Source organism: Xiphophorus couchianus, chromosome 17, assembly GCF_001444195.1.
Source record: "Xiphophorus couchianus chromosome 17, X_couchianus-1.0, whole genome shotgun sequence".
In the NCBI taxonomy this organism is placed as follows: domain Eukaryota; kingdom Metazoa; phylum Chordata; class Actinopteri; order Cyprinodontiformes; family Poeciliidae; genus Xiphophorus; species Xiphophorus couchianus.
The window spans coordinates 10,866,163-10,890,858 of NC_040244.1; the positions used below are offsets into that span (position 1 = coordinate 10,866,163).

General features: G+C 40.2%; 3 protein-coding genes across 10 annotated transcripts in view; 1 reads left to right on the forward strand and 2 right to left on the reverse strand.

Moving 5' to 3' along the window:
- Nucleotides 1-24,696, forward strand: part of pphln1 (periphilin 1) — a 73,939-nt gene that overhangs the window by 33,010 nt on the left and 16,233 nt on the right. For 7 of the 8 annotated variants that reach the window (XM_028043961.1, XM_028043963.1, XM_028043966.1 and 4 more), the window contains exons 1-4: nt 20,152-20,260; nt 20,800-20,843; nt 24,050-24,114; nt 24,278-24,490. In XM_028043961.1, the coding sequence (XP_027899762.1) occupies nt 20,843; nt 24,050-24,114; nt 24,278-24,490 (279 nt within the window). In that variant the 5' untranslated portion in view covers nt 20,152-20,260; nt 20,800-20,842. Of the gene's footprint in view, nt 1-20,151; nt 20,261-20,799; nt 20,844-24,049; nt 24,115-24,277; nt 24,491-24,696 lie in introns of those variants that run through there. The other variant, XM_028043962.1, reaches the window with a different exon arrangement.
- yaf2 (YY1 associated factor 2) lies at nt 846-16,459 on the reverse strand. Its single transcript, XM_028043975.1, has 4 exons — nt 16,196-16,459; nt 15,691-15,816; nt 3,546-3,701; nt 846-3,438 (listed from the first exon to the last, which is right to left on the reverse strand). Exons 1-4 carry the CDS (start codon nt 16,219-16,221, stop codon nt 3,186-3,188), a joined length of 561 nt encoding a protein of 186 aa, XP_027899776.1. The 5' UTR covers nt 16,222-16,459; the 3' UTR covers nt 846-3,185.
- zcrb1 (zinc finger CCHC-type and RNA binding motif 1) lies at nt 17,175-20,199 on the reverse strand. Its single transcript, XM_028043973.1, has 8 exons — nt 20,072-20,199; nt 19,868-19,961; nt 19,716-19,744; nt 18,776-18,887; nt 18,553-18,660; nt 18,369-18,478; nt 18,212-18,287; nt 17,175-17,422 (listed from the first exon to the last, which is right to left on the reverse strand). The coding sequence occupies exons 2-8, from the start codon at nt 19,949-19,951 to the stop codon at nt 17,279-17,281; spliced, it is 663 nt and encodes a 220-aa protein (XP_027899774.1). The 5' UTR covers nt 19,952-19,961; nt 20,072-20,199; the 3' UTR covers nt 17,175-17,278.

The following is a 24,696-nucleotide window of genomic DNA, read 5'->3' on the forward strand; positions in this document are numbered from 1 at the left end:
CGCAACTGTACTTCCTCTGTTGCTCATCCTTTTGAATTGTTAGATATTTGCTGGTCTGTTTTAATTCCAATGCATCGTTTTTCTATTGCAAGTAAAAAAAAAAAAGAAGCTTAAATCTGAAAATGTATCGAAGAGTCACAATCTCTTGATTCTCTTCCTGGTGGTTAGTAAACAAAGTGATCAGGAATGGTCAACTTTGAATGGCTTGAAAAGTTTAATTTTGACTCACTTCACCTCGTGGCTCACGTGCTTTTATTCTGAAGGGGCACAAGGGAAGAAGATCTTCTGTCCTCGCGGTGTTCAACCTGATGCTGTAGCAAGCAGCAGGCGGAGGAGACCCTCCGGAGGGGGAAGGGTGGGAGCGAAAAATGAATAGGTTTCCCTGAAAGGACTCATTCAGTCTGGCTTTAAGAGAGTTGCTCTCAATGAGTGGGGTACGTTTGACAGACAGACCTGAAGGTCAATGGAATTATCATTAAGTGTGGGGGGGAAATTGCATCGATGATCGATAAGGTTAGTAGGAGGGTATCAAATACACTTTGGTATTTTGATCAAAAGTTATGAAAATATAAGGAACTACACAAGAACTTGATCTTGCTGTGCTTTGTTGTTCTCTCATCTGCCCTGAGACTGAGCAACGCTTGTTTTGATGAAAACTGATATTACTTGTATTGTGAGGAAAACAGAACCAGTAAGTTATTCCCACTCCGGTAGCAAAGGTTTTAAAAAATAAAGAAAGAAAGAAAGAAAGAAGAAGGGGGGAAAAAAAGAAAGAAAGCTGAGGCCTACAGGCTCTTGCACGTCTGAAATAATAGCTGGGTGTGTGTGTGTACAATAAGCAGGACGAGTTTTTCTTGTTTTTAATTTGGTAAGTTTCTTATTTAGACACATAAACAACACAGTTTAAACAAAGGAGCATGGTAAAGCATGACGAATGACAATAATAATAATAATAAAAAAAACTACCAATAAGTGATAAAGTTGCAATTTCTTTCCATTTTTGCCACAAATGAATCTTTGAGTTCACACACCTAGTCCCAGCTAGAGTGGTGAATGCAGCGGACACATGAAACAGTCCTAACAACTAAGAGACGCCGCCTTTTCCACAATATATCAAGACTTTAATAATATCATGCTGTGACACTTCTCTGGCTGTGAGCTAAAATGTAAAAATCTTGACAACACTGATATGATGAATATAACCACATCCAAACATTGTAGTAGAATATTATAGAAAGCTATTTTCTCTGTTCAACTATTTTACAGGTCTTAGAGGTTATGGTGGAGTTCATCTGTGGTGGTTCTGCTGGAGATTATTGTCTTCGAAAGTTTCTGAAGTCCTCGCTTTGCCAAAGTTCATGTCGAGAAGTCCACTCTTATTTTTCACCCGCATCTTGCGCTGAGTGGTAAAAATTGGGTTCTTGTGCTTTTTTCACAAGGACTTGAGCCCTCTCTGCAGCTCACGCAGGTTGCAAGAAGCAAACCGGAGTCATTTATGCTGCATTCAGTCACTTTACCACCTTTTACACTTAGCTGAGATATCGTCCTCTTCTTGTGCAATCAGCGACTTTTAACTAGCCCTGGTTTGAAACGAGCTCCAGTGCAAGGAAAGCACAAAAATGTTGCATATTTGCACATCTCCAGCCTTTAGAATATGTCTATAAATATAAATCTCCATCTGAGGGAATTTGACAAGTAGGATCCCTGGTATATCATTATGAATGTTAATAGTTTATTTACCTTTTGTAGAGAAAAAGTTGACAAAGTTTTAGACTGGTGTAGTGCAACAAGGTGGAGGCAGCTGGCCAAAAACGAGTCGGCACCTCGACCACTCGTCACATTCCCCAGAAGATTCACAAGGACCGTCATGGCACTGAAAGAGGCTGACATCAGGGAATGCCTTCGCTATGACCCGTGATTTATGCCGGCTCCGCAGTGAGAAGTTTACATCCACTCATCAAAGGGCAAGTGTGAATTGTAGAGGTCCAATCTTAATCTAGATATGTTTACTAAGGTAGAGGTCAAGGCTTTGGGGTTACCATTCAGAAATGTCGAGGTAACCTTTCCAAGATGAGGTTTGATGTGTGTTTGGGATAGCTTTATAGTCCTAGAGAAATAAGAAACTTTTTAGTCATAATGACAAGAAGTAAGTTTGGAGGAAAAATACAGTACCAATTGTCAAGAAAGGTGGGGGAAGCATTATGTTGAAGCTCTGCTTACGTTTTGCTGTGAGTGGGACTGGCACAAAAGAAGGACTACCTCTAAATACTTCGACTTCTGCTGAAATCAAAAGCTATACAGGCTTAAAACCTCTATTTGTATTCTAATCACAAGGCCCAAAATGAATGTGATATTCAGGATTGTGAGTGGATGTTGACTTCTTACTGGAACTATAGCAACGTTTAAAAAAAACAAACAAAAGTGGCAGCATAACAGGCATCCTGATGGAATGTTTCTACTCTGAGATTAAAAGTACAAATGTACTTTAGGTCTTGATGTGTCTAGTGAAGAGAGTCCTGGGTTAATATTTTATTCCACCGCCCAACACCTTGTATTGACTTCCTCTCTCTGTAGAGAGGAAAAAAGCAGATTGGTTGCAACGTCGTTCAACTCCAGGTTTTACCTTTCAGATCAGTGTGACTTTCAGCCAGACGACTTTAACATGTTCAGTCATGCAAATCTCCTGTAGAAATTTTGCAATAAGCTGTAGTGGTAGAAAGAAGCTTCCAGATCAGCTGTAAAGGTTCGCTGTAGGGTTCGAGAGTCGCTGGTGAGACAGAGAAAGGTCATGCTTTAAGTTTTTAAACAGGAAATCTCCAGGTAGGGATAGAAGAAGCTGCTGACCATGATGATAACAGTAGGACTGTGCAGTTCTTACAGGAAACTTTAAATCTCAACTCAAGGTGATCGAGTGCTCTGTCCAAAGTTTGTCCCAAGTTTTAATAAGAAGTTCCTCATTAGGACCAAACTTTTTGGAAGTCCATATTCTAGCAGCAGACTTTAGTCAGTGCAGCAAAACATGTCTTTGTAATGTTGTGGAGAATCTTTTGGGTGGCTGAACAACAAATCTTACCTTTCAAAAACACAATTTTCAAAACATCGCCCCTTGCCCCAAAATGTTTTTCCACTAGTGACAATGGAGAGGGCCCTGGAGACGCAGGTTTCCTGTGAGGTGTTGGGGGGAATCAGAGGGACTCCCCGTTTACTGAGCTTCCCTCTCCTCTGGATAGGGAAGAGTGGGAGAGGCTCTTTTCCGTGTTTTCTGAGCCGGAGCCGTTTTGGCTGTGATGGTCGGCCGATGAGGCGGAGCTGGAGGAAGGAGTGGATGTGGACGAGGGCTTGGCCTTCTCCTTAAAGTCTGTTATGATGACCGTGAGGTCTCCAACTGTCACCTCCAGATGCTGGGCGCTGCTCCGGTCAATATTTTTTAATCTTGGCCTAACAGGGGGACCAAAGCGTAAACAATGTATAATCCTGTGCTTATTAACACTTAGTTCTGGTGCAAGTATCATACTGACCCCTAAAACCAGAATTAACTTGTTTACCTCATCTTCTTGTGGCTGTTCTTCTTGGGTGCTGGCTCTCTTTCACTCTTGTCTCTCTCGACCCTCTCCTTCTTTTCCTTTTTGGGCTGTGATGGTAAAACAAACTGCTGTGTTACTTGCTGCTGGGAGACGAGCTGGGAGACGGGACGAGGCTTCCTGGTTGTGCGGGAGGAGGGCAGTGAAGAGAGACATGAAGCGGCAGAGAGAAGAGAGATGTGTGGCAGATTAATGAGAGGGAAAATCACAGAGAGCACATGACCTCTCGCTGGCCTACTGCTGTAATGAAGAGCTAAAAAAGCCTGTTGGTACTAGAAGGGACGGAACTGCTGAGTTTTAATGTTGGTTCAAAATGGCATATTACAAAAGCACGATTCAAGAGACATAAAATTTCTGCAGACGTATTTTAAAACTCTTGCAGGTAAGATGCATGTTGTAGGACATAATTGGTTCAGGTGAATGGGACCCAATGTGGAATTTTCATTTTTAAATTTGACACTTCTACAAACTCAAATCTACAGATTTTCTGCAGCAGTTTTTGTAGCATTCTAGACATTTGACAGCAAAAAAAAAATACTTTCAAAGGCTTTGGCAGGAGTCGGTCGGGTCTCATCTATCTGCTGAACAAATCATCAACCAACAAGCTGAAAGGTGGTTTCTGATTTGACAGTGTGGAGCTTACAGGCTAATGCACTGTTTTCTGATATCTGGAAAATGTATTTTACAAATCATAAAAAGTAATTAGATTTGTGATCTTTGGACTGGATTATCCACTAATAATCTTAGATTTTCTAAAGCACATTATTAACCTTTGATATCTTTATTCTGTACTTGACTGGTACACAGTGCTTGACTTACAAAAATGATCTACAAACATTATTTAAAATTTGCAGCCAGTTTTCCTTTATACTGTGAGCCTAAATGTAATCTGAATTATTTATTTACATAACCCTACACAATAACTCACATTTAATAGTGAATTTCCTTCTACATACTCTTGTTTTTTCTCAAAATTAGTTTGACTAATTAGCCAACCATGTTTTGTTACTAGGGAAAACTAAAACATTTAACCAATTATCCTCGTCTTTGGGATGCCCTGAATTTTTTCACTTGCCAGGAATATATGGGTAAACCTGTAGGTGGCGGTAATGACTATAAGATGTTTTTGCCAACCGCCAATAAAAAAAAATCAAGAAGAAGATAATGAGGGAAAGTGGTGATAAATTTGATCATAACAATCTAGGGATAGTTTACTCCACCTTGCAAGACAATGCAGAGGATTTTACAAATGACCGGTAAGCTACAGCTTCTGTTCCTCAGCATGTTTTATTTGTTTTAGCTATCAAATTACTCTGCTCTTTTTCTATCACTTGGTCATTTGGTGTTTGCTGGTAGTCAGTTGTGAATGTTGCTGCTGTTTTATTTAGTGCATGTGTTTCTTTGGTTAGAATATTGCTAATGCAGCTCTGGATAAATGTTGCTAAGATTTCTTTTTAATTGTTAATGATGTTGTTAGTCATTGTCTTTTTGAGCTTCTGCTACTATCATGATGTTTTGTTGATCTCTTGATGTTTGCTGGGTAAGATGGCAGTTCTGTTGTGGTGTACAAGGAGAAGCTGAAGTCCTGTTTGCTAACTGAAATCTATTAACATTCATATATAAGATTTAGCTGAGCTCCTTGTAAGATAAATCCAATTGCATTGTTTTGTGTAAATTAGTTTTATGTTTTTCACAGTTTGGACTATTGCCTGTTGACACTGATTAACATATTTTGCAAGTTACTTAAAAGACTTTTTACTTTTAGCTAATTCAACCCTTCATGTTATTTTGCTGTATGAATAATTTCCCTACCGCTCATTTGAATCCCTATACTGGACTAGGAAGGGAAATCAATTGGCACATCAGCCCCACCAATAATTTTTGACATGTACTTAGTTGCAGATTCCATTTTTAGACCGTTGTATGCTTCCTAATCTACAAGTTGTTCCTTGAATGCACCATAAAGTTCAGAAATGCTTTTGGTTTGTGCTTTCCAAAGCAAACCTGGACAAACGCTGCACAAAGGGGCGGGGTGTCATTTATTTTGAAAATAGTGTCTTTAAAAAACAGATGCAAAATTGTCCACTGAGGTGCATTTATGTACATCACTGCAACAATGCATGCAGATTGATGCAAATATGCCAAGTGAAATATAGACTGAGAGCAGTGATCAGTTAAATGACTCAACCTGAGAGTTTTCCATTTCTGTATGCCAGCCTTATGGTACATAGATATATTTACAACAAAAACACCAATAGATTGTTTAAAAATATCATTTTAATGTGGCATCAAAATAGTTTTTTATTACACTTAATAAGTTTCCCTAATGTGGAATTGGTAAATGTATCAAAATATGCATCTGACTTAAGCTCATGTATGCTCTACCAGAAGCAAACTGCAGACTTTGGCTTCATGAAAATTAAATGGACGTTTGTAGCTGCCAAATTTAATCATAAGGCTGGTAACACAGAGTAGCCGAAACCATCTGCAGTGTCGGCCCATTTGGACAAGTATTGCAGAACCCCGGGCCAGATTTTTACCAAAATGAGTCTCTATGGCCCGTTCGGCTTAATGCAGCAGCTTTTGGCCATTTTCACCAAAAGGAGGGAATATGCGGTCAGCTGTCTTCTTCAGAGGGGGGAAATGGTTGTTTAGCGATTCTGGGGTGACCTAAATTTGGGCACAGCTTCAAAAAGGCTCTTATTAGCCTTTTTTTTCAGACTTATCAGTGTCTTTACAGAATCAAATTTGGTACAAGCAAGGGTAGAGTGAAATGCAAATGGGTCTCTTGGCCTACATAACTGTCTGATAGGGAGGAGATAGCGAGATGCTTTAATATGTCTGTCCTGTCAGCAAGATGCAGCAAAACTGCTGACAACCTCGTTAAACTAAAGATAGATGCCTCCAAGTCTTCAGAGCTGTGACGAGTTTGAAGCTTTCTTTATGTTAAATATTCCTGCAACAATGAAAGACGGTGCAAAAGAGTGTGATTATATGGAAATCCTTTGTTCAGCAATGTAATTTGCTGTCATTACAGACCCATTAAGTCTATTACTCCTCATTAATGCAATACATCAGAGAACACTAAACCGTGATCTACCAGTCTGTACCTGCTATAGAAGGACATGCTTAAGGCTGTCAAAATAAGCACTAAGTCAATCGCATAATTAAATAAAATGAACGCGATAATTGCCATTTGGACAACAGTCAAAGAGTTACTCCCCTTTAATATCGTTGAAAAGCCATTTTGAGAAACGCAGCAAACATTTGACACCCAGTACAAAGTAGGTAACTTGCACTTTCTGCCACCGTTGCCTATTTTTCCTGACTAAGCTGAATGATTTTTTTTTTTCTTTGTTGCCATAGAAAAAACGCCACAGCTCAACAGTGAATCTATGTCGAGCTGTGTCACTTTGTGACAAAGCCCGCAAGCCTTTTCAGGGTTGCCGCAAGCTCTGTTGTAGCAACTCCGACGTGATGGCGGTGAACTCACTGACCCTTTGGCTGCCACAGTTCTTTTAAAGAAAACAAGCAAGGAAATGCACAGAAGGTGTCGTATTGTCCGGCTTGAAGTATTTTTGTTACAAGGGTTTGCGTCTGCTTGCCTTCATATCAACTCTGAGACGGTTGCTATAAGTAAATGGAGGGAGGGGTTGCTGCGAAGTCAAACCTCAATGCAATCAGCGGATGTATTATTAGAATGAAGGAAGGCAGCCAGTCTAAACAGGACTGGCTATGGTAACCCAATCAAACGGTGTTTATCTTACCACTTAGGCCCTTCCCTGAGCTCTCTCTGGCTGCTGACTAGGAGTTTGAGAGAGAGAAAGAGAGCATATCGATTCCGAAAATAATTTCAGCACATAATGCTAACAGCTCATTCTCTTTGACAATATTGGGTGTTGGATGAGTAGCTGGGAGTCAATAGCTGCTCCACTCAGGCAATCCATTCTGCAACAGTTACTCATGTGGAAAAATTGGGATGTTGTGAGGAGAAACCAAAGACATGGATTTCAGAAGGGAAAGCTGGATGACAAAAGTTTTCCAAACAAAACCGCACAGTCTGTTTAAAAAAAAAAAAATTCTCCTGTAAAAGATTGAAACAAGGGCTCATTGTAGAATAAGGAGATGGTTGGAGACCAACTTGCTTTGTCCTGTAGCGTGCACAGTTGAAACAAAAAACCTGAACCCTCACATTTTAATGACAGGGAACTCTGGCTGACCTCATCCTGAATACGTTGTGCACAAACACACATGCTATCTATCACGATCTTAGTGTGGGTTTTCACACTCCTCTCCCTCCTTCCGATGCACTCACTGACCTCACACTCTTCCTCCACTAATGGCCCGGGCTGAAAACAGATGGTAACTTTATTGCTGCCGACAGACTTATAAACAGTGTGTGTGTGCACATTTACCTGGCACAACACATTTTTAAGTGTCTATTGTGATCTTTGTACCGTTCTTTTGCAATTATTAGGTCTTTCTGAGTTTCATAACATCTCTAATCCCTACAAAACAGTGGAGAAGTGGTATTCCTTTGCAATGATGGCCATTTTATAGTTTTTTTGGCATCTAGATCTAATGTTAGTGAAAGTCTACAAAACACAGACAATTGTGGAATAGAATATTCTAGATTAAGTAGATCCCTTAAATTTGATTTTCTTAATCAGCAAAAATGTCAAGTGTTTTATTTGGCACATCAACCAAACCCTGTTTAAGAACCAGAAGTAAAGGAATTGTCCTTTTGAACATTATTTCCAAAAATAATTTAAAAAGGCCAAAATAGGCCTGCCTTTGTTTTTGGAAAAAGTGTGTGTTCAAAAACTAAATTGAGCAACTAAATCTGAAGTCGTGATGTATTGAACCAAGAATAAGCCCCTTTACAATTTAAGTGGACGTATGAAAACAGACCTCCTTATCATCTTGCACCTAATGTTCTTTAACAACTTTCTGAAATTTGCCTGAGGGTGAAAAGGTTGGAATGTAGGAAATTGATTGAGCCTTGCAGGTGCTGCTCAGAGACGTGTAGCTAACCCTACACACCATCGTCCTCCTGAGAGATGCAGATGTGTTTTGCACTACTATTTGGATGAAAATGTATTCCAAAAACTAGCAGTAGGAGGGAGAGTTAAATTTGAGGTAATCTTTGGCCCAAAACCTTCATTATAACCGGTCCATATGAGCATTAAGTTTCTTAGCAATGTCAGTAACAACTGAATACCTTGTATTTCCAGGCCCTCCAGTCAGGTTCAAGGTCTGGACTATGACAACTGGAGGAGGATGTGAACCTGGTAGTTTCACATTCAATTATTCTCATATCTTTGCAGGTAAATTAGCTTTTTGTAGAGCACATATTTCAGTGTTTTTCATCATTTTAAAAGCTGTTCCTTTCTTTGTAAGCGAGTGAACTTAAATAAGGGAGATTCCCTCTAAAAAAGCAAAGAGTAACAGGAAATGGATAAAAATAGACCTCCACAATAACACCATCCAATATCTAAACTGCATTAGGGAGCAGCACATATGATCCTGCTTCAAGGGGTAGAAAGGAATCTTTCTACACAGCCACAAACTTTGATCTTTTTCCCCGCTGAACTGTTGATCTTTTAATGATTTGGATCTTAAGCATGGCTCCGCAGATGTTTCAACTACAAGCCATAATTTGTCGAGCACACTGTGACGAGCAAACAGCCCTCGGAACAGCTGTTGGTCTGCATGTACGTATGCAGCACGGTGGAGGGCAGCTATGAGGAAATCTCATCTCGCTATTTAGTGATGATTGTGAAATAGCATATTTTCCACCCTGTTGATTACCTTCAATGACGGCGTGTGTGTGTTTTGTCTTTTTTAGCAGCAGGTTGCACGCTGCTCCTGGGAGCTCCTCCAACCCGATGATTAATGTCTTTTCCTGCCTGTACATGCTACCATTTTGTGTGTGTGTGTGTCTGTAATACACAAACAGATGGCTTTCTCTGTCCTTTGGTTTATGACACCTTCTGCAGCCCACTGACCACACTGTGCTGCACACAATCCCCTGCCTTCACACACAATGCGTCATGCATCAGTGTCATAATCAGTGATTACAGGCTTATCGGGCAGCCATAATTTTTGAGCTGCGCTGATGTGATAACAGCTAGCTTCATTGTCCGAGGTGTACACTTTCTGTCTGTACAATGTGTGAGCGCTAATACCGGCAACCCACACTAATGACCCATCTGCGACACTTAGCAGAAAATGTAATCATGGCATCCATTTATATTCAGAGAAAGCCAGCACAAAAGAGAAGTGGATGTGTTTAATAACACTCATTCCTCAATGACTTGAGCCTCAAAAGCTCGGCAGAACAATGAAAACAAACCAAGGAATTTATCAGCACCTAAGGGGATGAAAACATGTGACTGTCTGAGGCGTTATTCTCCGCTAACATCACAGTTCTGAGTAATTAGAGAGAAAAACACACACACACAGGCACTATAAAAGCAGGAAAATGGGGAAAACTGTGGCTTGCATGCAGCGTTTCTCATGAGAAAAGACAACATGTGCAGAGGCATCTCATTAAAACAGAATATATCTTATTGAGCTTATGTAATATTCAAGCTTTCTGGGGAAAAGAATTAGCTGAAAGCCATAAACAATGGAATCAGTCTGAAAAAGCATCAGTCCCTATAGGAAAGCAGAACACCAGAACACAGATGCACTAATCTCCAACTTATTGTACACATTTTCCCATCTGATGAAAATCCATAGGCCTTTTCACAAAGATTTTGAAATAAATCCATCACTTTTGCTCAGTTTTACACTTTCAAGCTAAGCAAAACGGTGAGCCTCAGGACAGAATCCTTGTGCGTGTTAAAGTACTTACAGCATGGTAGAATCACAGAGGTAACAAACGCATATTTGCAGTCCTCTGATTTGGTTCTTTACACTAAAATAGGCTTCGGTTCCGCCTTGCCACTACCTCTGCTCACAAAACGCAACAAACTCCACCCATAATTCCTCCTCCATCTTATGCAGCAGGAAGTTGGTATGAAACGAAACATTTCCACCTGGGAAATAATGGGCTTTTGATTGGAGTGTAGAAACAATTTTTTATGTACACCATGAGGAAGCCAACAAAAAAAAAATACAGTCAGCTGGTATTTTTGGTTGGTAAAAGTTGATGATATGACGCAGTTCACCTGTTCATTGCTTATTTATAGATCAGCAGAAAAAATTGCCAAGAATATTACAGTGGCAGTCAGTGTTATGTCCAAACAACATGATTTTGTTCCTGGTGCTATAAATACTTATGAAGTTTCTACCAATCCTTGATTTTACCTCATTAGAGAAGCTGAAAAAAGGCTGAGCTAAATAGTTGCCATTTGGTTTTTGGGCAGTTAAATCAACACCGCAAAAAATATTTGGAGATTTTGTCAAATGTTTCAACAAAAAACCCCCAAAACATTACCAACCTTAATAAGGTGAAAACAGAAAAACAACTCACTTTGTTTTTTAAACTTTTTTGCTTTTGCACCTTCACTGTGTGGATGAGCTTTAGGGGAAAAAAACATCTAACCAAAAAGAAAAAAAAGCCAAATACTGACAGGCTCCCAGTCAGCCAGAATAGCTTGTGCTTGTTTAGGTGGAGCTCTCAAAAAACCTGCACATCAGTCATTCTGTCAGAAAGGCGCCCGAGGTTCAGTTCGACTCTGGGGGAGAGGAGGAGAAAAAAAAAAGAGAGCAAACGCAAAGAGAGAGGGATGAGCACAAACAGGAGAGGACTAACGGGAACACGAGCAGGCTCACTGTCCTGACCTGCAGAATGAGTCTGTAATGTTGCAAAACAAGATCTGAAACGCTCAGCGCATTGCTGGTAGCTCTGACACGTCAGCTCAGTGAAATGTTACAGGTGAAGTTGATGCCAGAGAAGGTTATTACGCCACGTAATGTTTTGTTAAGAGTCTTTAGGCCTTAACGCTCCCTGTCAGAAGCATTTATTCCATATTTAGCTTTGATTCCAAACATCAGACCAGAGGCCTGACTTTAAGTTGCTTAGTAGCTTTCCATGAATACTCAGACCTTTGGAACGAGTTATCCTGGTTGCATGTAGGTCTTGTGCCTTGCTCAAGAGCCTGTGTAACCGTGTACGTGTTTCTTTGTCCCTCATTTATCAAACAGCACAACAATACTACCACTCCATGACCTCCATATTCAGCATCTGTTTTCAAAAAACTGGGCCTGAGCCCAAGCTCTTCCAGGAAGATAAAAATCTGCCCCGCTTTTTCTCAGCAAACTGGTAATTTAATGAGTGCCTCATCCGCTGCCTCCTCTACGGCTCCTTTGATTAAATACTGTAAATGAGAAGCTAGCAGTAGAGGAGCAACGCAATTTGCTGTATTAATTTGTACATTTGACTGCATTCGATTTGCAGCAAGAAAGTCACTTCTCTACCACTTCAAATTTAGAACCACGAATACAGTGCCTTGTAGAAGTATTCGTAACCCCTTAGATTTTCTCCTGTTTTGTCACGTTACAGACAGAAGTTGCGTCGTACTTTATTGAGACCAACACGAAGTAGACTATGCAAGGGGTAAAAATGCTCTTGCGAAGTCACTACATACCAAAACGTTCTGTGTGCTGCAGGTTGTGCTTCGTTAAATTCGACTTCTGAGTTGCTGACAGCATTAGTGAAACATCAGCCAGTTCCCACTTAGTCAAACTGTCATCTGCAGACACCATTACCTCCGATAAGAGTCCAGTTCTGCTGATGTGCGCTTGCTTGGATGCAGTCAAAATCACAGGCTCGTCTCGCTGCTTTCAGTCAGCTGACGGCTTTGGACCCCTTGCAGCAGATCATCTTCCCACGCCGCTGGAATCCAGGCTGCAAGATGTGCTAAACTCTACAAGATGTGCTAAGCTTTGCTTACATAAAACATTTATCTTGATGTCTGGACTAAAGTCTACAGGCAAATGCTTTCATATCTTTTTTTTGTGATATTTCACGTGTCAACCCTGTGCTGGTACTGTGTGGTAGGCTGATTTAAAGTCCCATTAGCTGCTGTTGTGAGATGCGTCTTCTGACATGTGCACACGCTATGCCCCTGTCAAACAGGAATCCATTGCTTCGCAGCTACAGCTCAGTCATTCTTGTTAAGTACCAAGCATAAAAATCTGCTTATCTTCAATGAGCTCAAAGAGAAATCAACTCTTTTGAAGCGTTTGGTCACTAATATCTGCACTAATATCTTTTGGCACAATCACATTAGTGTCACAGTATTTCAATACTTTGGTTGCGAAATAATGACCTTCAAAGAGACCCTTAGCAGCGACCTATTTAAAGTAAATGCCTCTAACTATATATCTGCACATATATTTAGCCAAAGTATGAATTAAAAACAGAGTTTCTTGACACTTCTAATTAGGAATCTTTCTGTTTCTCTTGGCTACATGTGACATTTCAGATCACTAAACAACAGGAAAGGTTGCTTCCGTCCTCCATTCACCAATGTTAACATGGAGTTTGCTTAAACCAACTGAGATTTCAACAGAAACTGATTTGGTCAGTTGGGACTAGGACTGAGCTTTAAATTCAACAAACACTCCATGTGGGTTCAGCGTGAAGCCCAGGAAGAACAAGAACATCTTTGATGCTATAGGGCTGGGTCACTTCTACAGAACATGCATGGTTCATAGACTTTGAAGTATCAGGATTTTTTAGAATCTAGAGTACGGTACCAGGAAAAATCTGTACTAGTATCCAAAGCATATGAATCGACACAGAAACGGTCGCTACATAGAAACACAACCTTCTTTCAGTTCCCAAACCCAAATACTGGCACTAACTCCAAATACACTTTGAAGGCAACACTGTGAAAGACTTGAGGGTGTGCAAAGAGGAGAGATTAAAGATGCATGTCTGCTCCAAAACACAGGAGATGTTATTGGAATTTGCGGTTTGGACGGGAATTCTGAGCTGTGTCCTTGCCAACATCCTTAAGAACCAAAACAAAAAGATGGGGAAGGCAAATAATGTCACGTTTGTTTTTATAAGGATCTTGACAAGTTCTTGGCAGCGCTGAAAGCTACTTTTGATGAGTCGATGAAGTGTCCTCTACATGGCGACAAGCAGCATGTCCGCTGCTTCAACCACTTTAAACAACTGAACTCCAGCTTTTTTCTCCTTTTTTTTTGCCCGTGTGCGTGTGTGTGTGTGTATTACCCTGCAAATATGCATGCAGTCATGTTGAAAATTTGCATGATGGGCGCATCTGGGCTCAAGTGCGTGCATGTGTGTGTCCCTCCGACAGCAGGATGATTAAGCTGTTGCATAGTAATGAGCTATGGCTGTCTGTCTGGCAGCTGCTCTTTTAACAACAAAGACTCCCACTCGCACATACAAAGAAATAAACGGAATCATTACACACGAAGGGGGGAAAATAACCACAAAGGCCATCAAAGATCCATTGTTTTAGATAGCATAATCACTGAGAAAGTTGTGCTAATGCAGGAGGAGAATTAGTAATTCACTCAAGAGGGAGATCATGGAACGACACACACACACCGTGTCCCATGGCAGGAGTGCACTGCCACACTTCCTCTCCTTTATTTCTTTGTATTGTTTTTCCTTCTCAAAGAGAGTCGCTCAGGAATAACTCCAATTTCCTGCTTCCAATTTCTAGTGTGAGGGAATATATCTGCATGAACTGTGCACCTTAATGCCATCAACGTGTGGGTAATTACCCATCTATCGAGGGTGTGTATATTGTTTTGAAAGAAGTTGGTTCCCTATAGGCATGGGCGAGTTGCAAAGTACATCAATGTTTTAGTGAAACGGTTGCGCTATTAAACCGCAACAGTTTCATATCTTTTCCTAAGGTTTGAAGTCCTTTTAATGAGAAAACAGAGAAAAAGCCTGGAGTTGACTATCCTGGCAAAATGTCTTACTGACTTACCAGATGAGATATGTTTGATTATACTAATCTAGGGATGAGTATATAGAATAATACTGTCATGATAACACTGAGTTAAAATAGGACAATTTTACACAAAAGAAGCATACATCTATATTATTTATAGGTATAACAGAAGAAACTTTTTTCTCTGATGAAGCTAACGACATATTATTGAAGATTTTATCCATATATGACTGCTGCTACATTTCACTTAAGAAAAAAAATACCAAAGAGGAAAAACCATGCATAATTTTTAAGACTAAATTATATTTTATTCTGCTCTTTTTCCAAGAGTAAGACATGTATAGCAATCCATTTGGACAGAATCTGTAGTTGACCATTCTATTACGCTACTATTAGCATTCCGTATGTTGTTTTAAACCTCAGAAAAAGGTTTTACATGTATTGCTAATTTTCTTCAACTGGAAATGTTAACATACAGTCAAAATTGTCTTAACTTGACTAGCAATAAGTATGAAAGCCTTCTTTCAGACAGATGACCACCAGTGCGCATCCAAAATGGTCAGTGGATTAAGCTATAAGAGCAGTGAATTATCGAGACATTTCTTTTAGCTATTTTTAAAACTCATAGGATCCTCATCCAGCTAAAATTAGAGCTATTATTTGACAAAACTGACAATATTTCTGAAGTCACAGTTTTGGGTATGCTGTACAAGATTTAATAATGAAAAGGTTACCAGAAACCGTTTTGTACATCACTATGCATTAAAATTTTATTTGATTTAAATTTGCAGTAATAGTCTGTAATTGGGTTAAGCACTGCCAAATAGAAATAAATCAGGATATAAAAACATTAAAAAAATAAATAAATAAATAAATAAATAAAAGCCAAATTTTCTTATTTTGTAGACCTGACTCTGCCAAGTAGTCAAACCCACCATTTATACAAACTACAAAAAAAAACAAAAACTTTAAAAAATAAGCACGTGGCCCACAACTGTTAACTATTTTTAAGCCATATTTGTATTTGGAATAAGGTTTGAATGTGTTATTAATGCTTAATAAAGAATTTTATTATCTATGCAAAGGCAGCAAAAGAGAGGTGATCGTGTCGTTTTGATGCAAGGGGGTGGGGGGCAGCCCAGCCATCCCTCCCTCCCAGGGGACCCACTAATGCCCACACAAACACGCAAAACCTAGTGCCATATCCATCGCCTTACCTTGTTGACGTCCCCTTCCTCACATCACACATCATGCACTTAAAAGCCTCTGCCGTGTTCTTGTAGGTGCACACGCTGCAGTCCCAAAACCCCTCGTCGGAGGAGGGCTTCGGTTGACGCTTCGGCCTTTAAAGACAATAAATGTGGAAATGAAGGAGAAATAAATACATTTTTTTTTTAAAAAAAAGAATGAGTTTATAAGCAAAAATGAGAGGGATAGGAGTGACTTCGAATAGCGAAAGCAAACCTCTGGTAAAAGCCTAAAGGGTTCAGGAAACCATCATCTGCACGCGCGCAGTGATCTGACACCGTAATTGGCGATGAGGTTTTTTTTTAACACCCGAGCGAGGATACATGGCACGCGCTCATACACGAGAAGGAGAGGGAGAGACCGAAAGAGAAAAGCCCATTTTTCCTCCCCCCCCCCTCCTCCTCCGTGGTCCGTGGGCTTGCCTCTGTGTCCGCTCCCCTCCCCTGGTTAAAATATTTAGGACGCGCTGCTTACCTTGTGGGGCTCCGCTTGTCGCCCATGCCAGACCAGGGTTTATCTGGAGGAGCTGGGACGAGCAGAAGTCGTGTTATTTTCCGATTATTTCAGGAAAGAAGCGATGCGCCTTTTACCCGCTCGTCTTCCAGCTGTCGTGGAAACTCCGCTTGGGAAATCGCCACGTGACTCGAGGTGGCCAATCAGAGTCCGGTTATTTCCTGAGGCTGACATTCCTCTTCTTGATGAATAATGCTGCGTTCAAGGACACTGTGGAAACTCCTATTAGCGAATCGTCCTTGTTAAATTGTACCGGAAACGAGTTGCAGGTGCATCTACATTGATGAGAATTTAATTAGTCGCATTATAACAGTTAAGCTCATATGTATTGCAAAATCACTGTGCACAGATTGATATGTTTCAATGTTGATGGTCAGCGCTTACAGAAAATTAAAACCCAAAATGTGAAATGTCTGCCTATGGTAAAATACGTATTTTATATCCTTTCAATGCCTGGTTTTACTGCAACAATGAAGCATGGCATGGAGGAGATTGGGTTGATTTCCAACTTAAAATGCAGAATTTTCTTTCATCTGGAAACACTGGACAGCTAAACAATTCAGTCACTTTTCTCTTTAGATCAGATAAGATGCGTCAGATATTGTCTCTGGTTCAAGGCTGAAAACAAGAAATGGGACCATTACAGCTAGTCCTTGATACATCGGTGTGTGGAGTCGAGCCACCGATTCCAGCAGCAGCAATCTCCTGAATGGGCCATGCTTCATAGTCCCTTCAAGTATACAGTTATTACTGTTTTGTTATGCATGTCTTGACTACCTGAATTTTGCCTTCCACTAAACTTTCCAACAAATGGCTACATGGGTGGACTCAGCACTCTAACTCAGTGCTTTATAACACAGAGTTTGCAGAATTTCCCCATATGAATTAAACTTTTAATTAGCACCCGCCCATAGCAATAAATATGTACAGTTCACACACACAGGAGCAAAGCTAATTTTATTAAGAAAATATTTGAAGAACATAAAACCCGACTTCACCAGAAAACAATTTGATAAATATGTATGCGGTTTAAAAGTCTATGTATTAGTCACTCAGTTCCTCCTCGTCACTGAAGTATGCACTCTTTTTAATCCTTGGTTTCTTAGAGTCTGAGGATGTCGAGGCATGGGCATTGTCCTCTTCCGCTTGCCTTTTCTTTTTCTTCTCCTCTTCCTCCCTGTGGGCTTGCTGGAGAGACGCCCCAGAAAGACAGTTTGTTGGTTGACATAAACGCTACCATATCAGAAACACTGGAAAACAAAATGTGTCAAAGAGCCAAAAACATCTGAAACATCTACCACAGAGTAAACAGATTTTTATTATTTGTTCTGACGTTTCAGCTCATGAAGCTTACAAGACTCCTGGAAGATGCACTGATTGCAATTTTTCAGAGGGTCACTTTGGCCATTTGAGCAAATTGGCTCATGAAAAGTTGTAGAAATCTCCTTTCTTCAATGGTTTTGTAATTCTTGCACCACATAAGCGCTGGTATGCTCAAATCTTTGATTGGTGACTTTGTGGGAAGGTTCCAAACTTCCATAGGGCAATGTGATGTGATTTTTGGCATTTAAAGTTTTTGCTGTCTCTAAATATAGTTCTTCTGAGGTTGACCAGTTCTTTGCACCATCATTCCATCAACTCCAACTTTCTGAACAAAAGTATCAATCATGTTTCCCTGTAGGAACGATACTTTGAGGATGAGGCACAGTGTTAATTTTTCTACACCAATTGCTTGGTATGCAGGCCAGAAAGTTCAATTTTGGTCTAATCTGACCAGATAACCTTCTTCCACATGTTTGCCACATAGATTGTGGTAATCTGCAAATGGGACTTCTTAAAACTTTCTGTATATTTTTCGGTCTTTTTGCCACACTTCCATTATGGCAAGATTTTAACTGAAGCGAATGTAGCAAGAGACTTTGGTTATACACATGCTAAATATGAATATGTTACACATACGGCAATGCTTAGAATTACCTGAAAAGCTATGGCTTGGCTTAAGCTATCCAGGGCAGGGTCTTCTCCTTCCTCTTCACTTTCTTCCTCTTCCTCACTAAAAGAAATTCATATATATATATATATATATATACGTTCAAAAAATACGTTCTGTTATTCACTATTATACAGTTCCTACATATGCTCAGGTTGTTGAGCCCTTTTCTTCTTCTTCTTTTCTTTCTTTTTTGGTGGTTCCCTCTCTCCAAGCAGGTTTTTAGGACATGCATAGCTCAGATGTCCCGTTTCCTGTAATGCATAGATTGAATTTACAAAGGCCATTCCTACAAGTCTGCCTTTCCCAAAGTTGATTGTTCACTCACCCCACACTCGTAACATCTGGTCTTGTCCATGTAGTTCCGTCTCCTTATAAACTCTGCTGCTCGCCCGTTGTCCACAGCGATACTGGCTTTAACTGTTCGGCCAAACAACTGGGTGGATAAAGAAATTTCCTTTATAACTAAAGTGAGGCTTTAGTTAACATGCATTAAAGAAACACTGACAGAAATCTGTAGTTTGTGCAAGTAGTCATTCAGTATTGCTTACCTGTTTGTTGTTCACTGCTCTTGCACAATTGTGAGCGGCTTCTCTGTCCAAGAAGAGGACAAACGCCACTCCTTTACTCTGTCGGCTGAATTTATCCTTCACTATTGTAACCCTAGAATAAACAGCACAGAAATTGTGAGCAGATTAAATGTTTTCTAATGCAACAAGCCAGACAGACCTTTATGGAAAATCAAACCAACTTGAACTCAAGTATAGTTTGTTGGCTATAGACTAATATTTTATAGACATTTTTTGTTTCTCTTTTGCTACAATTACATAAATTGTGATGTATTCAAGCCGAACACCAACTTTATATTTTTTTCTAAAAGCGTCCAGGTGTAAATGCATCTGGTGACATCAAATAAGTAACAAAGGAGGTCAGGGAAGCCTGTATTAATCAAAATAACATTCAAGTTACTCAAAAACAACAACAACAAACAAAAAAAAAACACATGGTCATAATTTTTTAGTACTTCAGGACTGCTGCATTGTTCATTACTCCCACATAAATAAATGAATAATGATTCCAATCCTGCTAGTTTGCCTCACCATGCATCCACTTTCAGAACAGCTTATGTACACAAGTACAAAAAATAAATATCTGACCACTTGGCAGTCAAAAAGAAAGACGCATAGAGATGAACAGACCAGGCTTTCATAGCCTATCCAATTTTTTGGTTTCTTTGAGGTGCCTTGTGTTGCAAGGCGTTTGGCTCCAAACCTATGGTACTACCAAGTGCAAGCAAAATATAATTATTATTAATTTGTTTTTATTCAGTATAGCTTTTTAAAAACTTTGCATTTGGTAAATTCATGCAGGAAAAATCTATATTCAAGTACCCGATATTTAATTTCAAATAAAAAGTTGAAATCAACATAGCATTTCAATTCATGTGAGGAATGGTTATAAAACAAAAATACAAAAAAAGGCAATACTTACTTTACGACTTTTCCATACTTTGTGAATAACTGCAATGACCCGAATATTGTATGTTAGTGTACAAAAACGGACATATTAGTTGATTAAAATAAGTAGATTTTAACTGTGCTAAGACTCTTTGCATAGAATGATTTTCAAAAAAGTCAGAATACCTTGTGCAGGTCGCTGTTTGTCAGAGAGAATGGTAGATTTGATACATAAACTGTGCTTTTGCTTGGAGCTAAACCCCCACTCATAGTGGACAGACTGTCGATGCAAAACAATAATTTAAAAAAAAGAACATAATCACTTATCAATTTCAATTCAATGTTGTCATGTGGCTTTGTGTACGCAAGCGAGTTCAATGCGAGACTTACCTATGTGGATGTCACTAATAAATCGCAGTTTGGTTATGTCAAAACAAGAAAATGGTTGTGTTTCTAAATAACAAAGCTAACAGAAACAAAACGCTGCCTGCTCGTCGCAGCTTGATGACGCATTCGTTCTCATAAATACGTCTTGTGTAGCAACTCTGAAAGGCTAGGCTAGCTCAACGGCAATAAGAGGTGAGACTGTTTTGATATTTTCCGCTCAGAGGAATTGCTTTTTACTTTACTTTTTAAAATACGGTTGGTTGTGCACGACCAGAAGTTCTGTAAATATTTGTTTTGGGTCATTTATGCGCTAGTGACTGTAAGCTAACCTGCACTTACGTCAAACAAAACGTGCGAATGTTTGCTGCACAGACGGGTTAGCCGAGTTAGCTCTTCTTTCTTTTTTTTTTTTTTAATCCTGCATTGAGTTGGTGTATTGAATACATTAAAACCAACAGTGTTGTGATAATAAATGGCTGTCGAAGCCAACAGAGCAAAGGCGAGGATATTCCAGGACAACAAGCCCAAACGAAATCGGTCAAGTTAAACAGAAACTAGTTGTTTTTGTGTGGTAAAATAACATTTTATAAGCTTGACATTGAGTTATCTTGCGTTCATGCTTTTGGTTGTGTTATAAATCTTATGTTTTTGTTTTCACATAAAGATGTGTGCATGCTTTCTTCAGAAATGTTTAGCTATTCTATTTATGCAATTGGAAAATCTCTCCACAGATTGATTGAAGGTCGTATTTACCGAAAAGCAACAAACTTGAAAAGTAAGTAACCAGCCAAGCCTTTATAGTAGAGGCACCATTTAAGGGACAAGTAAACAAAACAAGGGCTGCATTTCACCATCCCTGTTTTCTCTCATTTTATCACAATACTACTACAAACTTGTACACATGTAAATTCTACTTTATGTATTGTGGAGCAGGCTAGGGAATCTGGTAACAGTACCAACTATAGATGGTGGTGTTGTAATAAAGTTCTGTATTTTGTCACATCATTCAGAAAGTATAGCTCATAAGTTATATGGATTGAATACACATTGTACTTTTGATGATTATGGCAAACTGATAGTGAAAGTAAATGTTATGTTGGAAGATTAGAATATTGTGGAGAAGTTAAATCAATCGATCAAGTTTGTTTTCAGATTATTTTCAGCAGCAGTGCGGTTCAAGGTGCTTTGCATGCAAAAAACAGGAAGTGATCAAGAAAACACCATGCCGTCAACAATTGAACAAACATTGCATTTTGATGCGTGCCATCACCAAAATGATACAAATCAAATATGTTGGTCAGTGCTTTGTTTATTATGGTTCAAAAGCAACTTTAAACAAGTGGGTTTTTAGGCTCGATTTAAAGGAACCTCAGTTTATAGAATAGAATAGAATAGAAGTACTTTATTCACCCCAGCAGGGAAATTACTTTGCAGTTACAGCATAGAGACAAGACACAATAAAATAGGAAAAAATTGGACTGATTAGTGCAGAACAATGATTTAGCTTTTATTGTACAGTGAGATGCCATGTGGCAGGAAGGATTTCCTGTATCTGTCCCTACGACAGCGGAGCTGGAGCAGCCTATGTGAGAAGGTGCTCCGCTGTCTGTCCACTATGTGGTGGAGAGGGTGCTGTTTATTGTCCATAATAGACAGAACCTTCTTCAGTGTCCTCCTCTCCACCACAGTTTCCAGGGACTCCAGCCTTAGTCCCAGTACAGAGCCAGCTTTCCTGATGATTTAGTCCAGTCTATTAGAGTCGCCGGCTCTGATGCTGCTTCCCGAACACACAGCAGCAAAGAAGATGGCACCGGCAACAACACTGTGATAGAAGGTCTCCAACATCTTGCTGCACACATTGAAGGATCTCAGCTTCCTTAAAAAATAGAGTCTGCTCATCCCCTTCCTGCACACAGCGTCAGTGTTAGATGCCCAGTCCAGTCTGTTGCCGATTACAACTCCCAGGTATTTGTAATCCTCCACCTCCTCCACCACTTCCCCTTTGATCTTCAGTGGCCGTGAATGTATCTTCTTCTTCCTGAAGTCAATCACCATCTCTCTGGTCTTACTAATGTTGAGCCTCAGGTGATTCTGGTCAGACCACTCCACAAAGCCGTCCACCAGTGTCCTGTACTCCCCCTCCCCTCCATCCCCTATACACCCGACAACCGCTGAGTCATCAGAAAACTTCTGTAGGTGACATGACTCAGAGTTGTACTGGAAATCAGTGGTGTACAGGGTGTAGAGAAAGGGAGAAAGCACAGTTCCCTGTGGAGCTCCTACGTCACTGACCACCACATCAGACAGGACACTGCCCAGACGGGCAAACTGTGGCCTGCCTGTCAAGTAGTCAGTCACCCAGGAGATCACTGAGTCGTTGACACCCATCCTCCGCAGCTTCTCACCCAGCAGCAGAGGCTGGATGGTGTTGAAGGCCCTGGAGAAATCAAAGAATGTGATTCTCGCAGTGTCTCCTCCACCATCCAGGTGCGACAGTGCTCGTTGCAGCAGGAAGATGACGGCATTGTCAACTCCTAAGTGGGGCTGGTAGGCAAATTGCAGGGGGTCTAGAAACGTACTCACCCGAGGCCTCAGCTGGGCCAGGACCAGTCTCTCCATGACCTTCATCACATGAGATGTGAGAGTTGTTTTGCAGTTTTCTGGAAGCTTGTTCCAGATTTGTGGTGCTTACAATCTGAATGCTGCTTCTCCGTGTTTGGTTCTGGTTCTGGAGATGCAGAGCAGTCCAGAACCAGAAGACCCTGGTGGTCTGGAAGGTTGATATAGCAAGAGCAAATCTTGAATGCACTGTGGCGCTAAGCCTTTTAGCGATTTATAAAGTAACAAAAGTGTTTTAAAGTCTATTTAAAATGAATCATTTGTCGACTCTATATTAGAAACTCATCTCATATCCTAATCTAATTTACTCAAAATGCCTGCAAACGTTTTCTGATGGTCTCAGTGTGGGTTAGGAGGCTACACAAACATGAGGGAGAGTGCTGACTTGACAGGTATCCAGAAGATGGTCTGTGGCACCATCTACAAGGAGAGTAAGCCACAAAAAGTCATAGCTAAAGAAGTTGGTTGTTCAGAGTGCTGTATCCAAGTATATTCATAGAAAGTTGAGTGGAAGGAAAGAGTGGAGATGATGGTCAAGCAAAATTCATTCTAGTGTTTGTGGAGCTTCAGAAGGCGTGAACTTAGGCTGGAGTCGGCACATCAAGAGCCACTACACATAGATGAAAGCTCACTTTCTTTGTGTGAAGTATCATCTAAACCAGATATGAAGCATGTTAACTGGGATTTGAAAATAAAGAACTGAATTGCTCAGTGGTTCAAAATGGGGTTAAAATAAATCAGCATTTAACTTGCAAATCAAAGTCTCAGAGTCTGGAGAACAAGTAGACAGAGAATCCACATTGCTTGAAATCCAGAGTGGGGTTTCCACAGTCGGTTATTGGAGTTGCCATTCAGTCTGCTGGTGTTAGTCCCCTGTTTTCTAAAGTCCAGTCAATGCAGTCAATTACCAAGTAGTGTTAATGTTTCTAGGGTTGGCCAGCTCCATGGAGATACTGACTTGCAATTCCCTACCGGCAGTGGTAGGGAATGGCACCTGAAGCTGGTCTGACCTGAACCTCATAGTTTGAGGTATCTTCAAGAGGAATATAAGAGGCATCAAGTCAACAAGGCAAATGATCTGAAGGATGATTTCAAAGCAACCTGGGCTCCTGTGACACTTCAGCAGAACCACAGGCTGATCACCTCGCCACTGATGCAGTAAATGATCATTTTTCGCTTGTCTTAAGTGATGTCCTAATTTTCGGAGCTGCTGATTTATTATTATTTTCATTATCTCTAAGCCATCATCATCAAAATTACAAGAATTAAAAGCCTGACATATTTCACTCTGTTGCACATGTATATAATGCAAGTTTCCCTTCTGAAATGATGCGATGTCTTTATATTATTGTTCTTTCACAGTGACATACAGAAGAGACAGAAGTATACGGGAGGTGTATGAAGACCGCTTTATGCAAGAAAGGCCAGTAAGTGTGTAGAGGCTTACTTTGTTTTATTTTTTGCCCTTGTCATTCGGAGCACAAGTTGCAAGCTTTGTTTATTCCAACAAAACCATGTTTTAGACAACAAAAGATGTACTTTTTTTTTTTTTTCCTCCCAAGAATTCTTACTTTCCACGCTTCTGCGTAGGGTCCGTATCCAAGGGCAGCCGGAGCCGTCGAGAGGAGAGGCCCGTTTGGCAGACCGGAGGATGAGTACGGTCGAGGCGGGTATGAATACGAAGGAGGTCCCCGTTTTTACCCGAATGGAGGCGGCCCTCGAGGTTTCCATGACGATCAGAGGGGCTACCAAGTGGAGGGCCACCACTTTCCTGAGCGCAGAGCAATCCCACCAGCACGAAGGGTATATATAAAACGATCCCTTTGTTAGTTCTTTTTTGCATACATTTATCATGTTTGCTTTGATAAAATGTCACATTATTGAAGTTGACGTTCTTTATGTGCAATCGTTCTACCCTTCAAGTATTGATGAAAGTTAAATTGCATACAAAGAAGACCTTAATCTACTGCATTTTCTTTTTCGTTATTTGTATTTTTCACAAAAAAAAA